At 41.3% G+C, this 4,697-nt stretch overlaps 1 protein-coding gene across 2 annotated transcripts in view; it reads left to right on the top strand.

Moving 5' to 3' along the window:
• The window catches only part of LOC100708477 (saxitoxin and tetrodotoxin-binding protein 2), a 36,047-nt gene extending 31,475 nt beyond the window's left edge, over nucleotides 1–4,572 (top strand). For both annotated transcript variants that reach the window (XM_019351026.2, XM_019351027.2), the window contains one exon: nucleotides 4,439–4,572. In XM_019351026.2, coding sequence (XP_019206571.1) covers nucleotides 4,439–4,479 — 41 coding nt within the window. In that variant the 3' untranslated portion in view covers nucleotides 4,480–4,572. The remainder of the gene's footprint in view (nucleotides 1–4,438) is intronic.
• The last annotated feature ends 125 nt before the right edge of the window (nucleotides 4,573–4,697 follow it).

Raw genomic sequence — 4,697 nt, forward strand, 5'->3', positions numbered from 1 at the left:
TTTCACCAGAGGTCGCCCTGTCACTCATTCTGCCACACACTCACTTACCTCCTCCTGTGACATTTTCTGGCTCCTCCTCCTGAGCTACTCTGTTGTCCTTCACTTTCGGTTTCCACAACCCGTCTCACCACTCTGACAGCCGCTTCCTCGTCTTCTCCTGCTTGGTGACACACAGAGTTTAACCCAACTTATCATAAGCCATCCGTGACTTGACCACCCGTTCATCACAACACACTTCATTTGTTCTGACCCGGGTTCCACCTTAACACACCCTCATCCAAGCATGTCAAACTCGGCACCCATCTCTGCCGCTTCCACCAGGGAGACAAGAAACTCCGCCGCGTTAGATGGCACCCACCCCGAGTTATTTTCATTGTCCGCCAATTCCATTAATCCCGTAAACAATAGCAAACATTTATTTACATAGTCATCCAAATCATCTAACTCAACTGTTGCGGATATGGACACCTCATACGGGGCATTCTCCGTTTCTCCTTGGCAAACACAGTTAACTTCAAACACACCTTCCCCGAGTGAAATATCCACTTTACAGAACCCCTCCAACAGCATTTCAGTTATTTTCCAGCTGATTGTTCCCTATGTAAACCTCAAGTCCAGATTAACACTCTTCAATTTTAAACCTTGTTATTTCAACCAACCAACCCGTTTTTTGTTTTTTGTTTTTTGTTTTTTTTTTGTTTTGTTTTTTGTTTTACTGGTAAGTTAACACCAACTCCCCTCTATTGTATAATTCTTCTACTCCTAATAAGTCCACTTTATTGCGTGCTCATTTCACTGTGATCTTTTAACACTCAATCCTGTAATTTTATATCTATTAATCTGTCACGCTTATTAGTGGCTCATGATTGCTTAAGGCTTATGTCTGAACTTGACCACCGAGCCGGAGTATCATTCGATCCTAACAGGACGACCACTCCATTTTCTCTGCGTCAAGACAGCTCATTCGTCTTTAACAATTCTCTACTGATATGTCAGCATGCTACAGCTCGACATTATTATATGGCCATGTGCTTAACAAACTCAAATCATCCGATTAAACTTTGTGTACTTTATCTTATCTCCACAATTTAATCTCAAAAGGTCATCAATTTTTTATAATCAGTCCTATCACCACAGCATAGGCCGCAGTGAGTTATACCTAAATGCACCATGTGTTGTTATGCATAGTAAAATTTGACCGGGTTTCTCAGAGGTACTTATTTGTTTATTTAAGCCTCAGGTAAAAAACACAAGAAAATTCAAACGTCAATATCACCCGTTATGTATTGCCTAAATTAAAACAGCTTTAACTTCAAAGCGTCTAGCTTTGCATCACAACAACAATATTCCAAACCCAGCTCATCAATAACATCATTGCAGCAATGAAACAAAGCCCCATGTATATCCCCATACAAACAAAGCAACGTAATATTTACAGTCAGTTAACAATATGTGTAAATCATGCTTATGACCTCAAAAACACTTTAAACCAAAGCAGAGATCCTTGTGCGTTTCACAGCAGCCAGCTCATTTGCATATGCTCGTACTTTCACCGTCCGTTACCCGGTCCAGTGGTACTCTATGTCAAATGGACTAAAGGCACGTTCGCAGAACGATAAAAACGCACTGGCAGCTTCACCTGGGTCTCTTTCGTGTCTCAATGTATTTTTCCAAGCACCGGAATATCAGGAAACTACGAAACAGAAAGCTAAATAACTCTAACTCTGACCGTCTTATTTCTGCAGACACTGTAAAACCATAGTGGTTCTCCGGCGTTTCAGCCCAACAAATGCATCTCATATGAATAACACTCCCCATACGTGAATATTCAATCTGACAAGATCCAGAAACAAACATCCTTTTTATCCTAAGAAAAATCAAATCACAGTTCATATATTCTATCTCAAAACTCAGCAAAACAGTCATACACTCATGTCAAAAATTAAAACTTTACTCACAAAATGGTAATAAACAAAACCAGCATCTTAAATACAAGCATTCAGCAATACGTAACAATTTCTATAAACTCCCCAAAACTCTAGGGATTTCGCAGCCACGTTCTTTATTAAACAGCTGTTCAAACCCCTTCGTGCACTCACGATAGCAGCCGCTTCATTTACATAAGCACAGGTTATCTGAAAATAACTCACAGACCTGCAGCATTCCCTCCCTCAGTCAAACTCATCACGCACTCACACACTTAAACGGTGACCCTTAAGCTCGGTCACTGATCACACATTCTCCACAATTAATTCAACTCTATTTATCCTCTTGTAATATGCAAAACCAACCTCTTAGTTACAGACATTTTAGCAAAATTTTTCAAACAATAGTTACACATTCAATCCACTCGAAACCGAAAGCGATAGTCACTATGAGCGTCACCGCTCCTCATTTACATGAACACACACCCTCTAAAAATAGAAGTCAGCAGGCAGTGCTTCTGATACAGAGACTCCCTTCAGCCGAGGATTTCTTATTATTATATTATTATGTTACACAGACGTCCTTATTTTTACAACTGCACAGATTTTTTAGGCCTCTTAGCTCCTACCAATTTCGATAAATTTACCATAACCGACTCGAACGGGCAAACCCCAGGTTTTTTGCGACCAATTCAGCAGACCAGACTCGAACTGGCCTGTCCAAATATCTAGTCCTAACTTAATTTACAGGTAGCCAAACAAGCGCAAGAATAGGGGACTTGAACCCCTAGCAATTTCGGAGTTTCCCAACTTCTCCCCCGCTGTCGACGGTACTATCCCTACCCAGTGGTAGGTCTAGGGTCAGCGTCCTGCCCTAGCGCAAGTGTTACCAAGGAGAAAATGCGCTTCTTAACAGACGCCGCTGTCGTTCTAAAAAATTTATAATAATTTGAAACAACAATCTACACCCGAAGCAGGATTAAGATTGAGGCAGATCTCCCGTTGTGGACATAAGGGACTTGAACCCACGAACTGACCATCACACGTAGATCAAATGACCAACGGGGCTTCACCCCACACCATAACCAAATTCCCTACCACACTAAATTAGCAGCTCCGACCGCTTTTAATTCTCTCAGTACTGTACTTTACTACTTTCATTATCCTTATTTCAACCAGTATACTCATGAGATTACAATCAGAATTAAATCAAAACAGACATTCATCAGTAACTTTCAGTGAGTAGACTTTCAAATTTTGTCATAGTCAATTTGACACCTTTTGGAATTCATTTCAACAGGTAGTGTCTTACCTTTTTTAATTCGCCGGCGAATGTCCCCTCACTTCCATCACTGATTACCGTCTGTCCGCCTGACCACCTCGGACCCTGTCCAGCGCCTCCCTGGTCTTCTCCTTTCTCCAACCACCGGAACGAGCCCCCAAATGTTAAACATAAAGTAATAAATATAAAATAATGTATTTATGATGATTCAGTTTGTTTGACTATCCTGTGTGTGCAGGTAGAAACTTTTTTAAATGTTTAAACTGCAGAGATACAATAATGTTGCTGCTGTAAAATTAGCATTTTGTCCTATCTGAAATATAAATCTAATATAATCTGTTTCTTAATGTATTTTTAAAACATAGTGGGTTTTTCCTAATACCATAATTATAATAATCCATAATTATGTGAACATGCATATTAGTTTTCAGTGAAATATAAGCCCTCCACAAAGGCAGGAAAAGCCCTGTAACTTACTAAACTAAACTAAACATGTTCCCTAAAACAGTGGACAGATCTACAGACCCCTGACAGCCTTATCCAGTTAGCTAGCAGCTATGACCAGCACTACTTGTGCAGTTAATAAAAGAACAGGTAATGTTTGTCACGCTGTTGCACACACAGCACGCTCATTTGTTTCAATTCGTCAGTTGCCACAAGACAGCTTACTAACGTGTGCATAATAAGCTAATACTGCTGTGTCCTATAGACTACAGTGTGCGCAATACAGCTACTTAGTGGTTTTTGATGCATCAGTCTGCATCTCCCAGTTATTTTGTGCGTTTCGCCTACAGCTTCACACCACTCAGGCGGAAAAAATGCGCGTGCTCTTTGGGAGCTCGTTTCCGGTTCGTAACCAGTGCGCTCTGCTGTCAAGGGCGATCATTGGGTAATGGTAGTCATGTGACTGATGACTGAGATTCATAGTTAAATATTGTTGTTGAGGGGCACAGGCAGGACTCCACATGCACACACATGAAAAAAAATATCAAAAAAATTATAAAAATTTGCCTCAAAAAAGGGCACTTGGGGCACCCATCAGGGAAGGGGCAGGTGCTCAAGCCCCACGTCTGCACATGCCTGGTGGGGACAGCTGTTGGTCCAGGCCTGCGTGGAAGAAGGTGGAGTAAAGCCAGTGGTGTCGTTAGGCCTATTTTAGGGGTGCTGAAGCCTCCCTAAAGCTGTGTGGCAGGTCAAATTGCTGACTCAAGTCTCATCTCTGTTTCTGCAGATTTTTGTCTCGAAAAGAAGGAAGAAGAGAGAGACGCCTGAAGACGACGAGACGAGTTTTAGTTCAGAATCTTGAATTTAATCTGATGACTTTATTTCGCTCTGACGAGTAAAGACTGAATCGTAACCACAGACTTTCAGTTGTGTTTGATTTCAGAGGTTATACTGTTGAAGGTGTGTGTGTGTGGGGGGGGGGGGGGGGGGGGGGGTTGTTTTTTTTGTTTTTTGTTTTTTTTTTAATCCAAACTCGGATTTTCTGT

This window comes from Oreochromis niloticus, linkage group LG22 (genome assembly GCF_001858045.2).
Source record: "Oreochromis niloticus isolate F11D_XX linkage group LG22, O_niloticus_UMD_NMBU, whole genome shotgun sequence".
NCBI classification, from domain to species: domain Eukaryota; kingdom Metazoa; phylum Chordata; class Actinopteri; order Cichliformes; family Cichlidae; genus Oreochromis; species Oreochromis niloticus.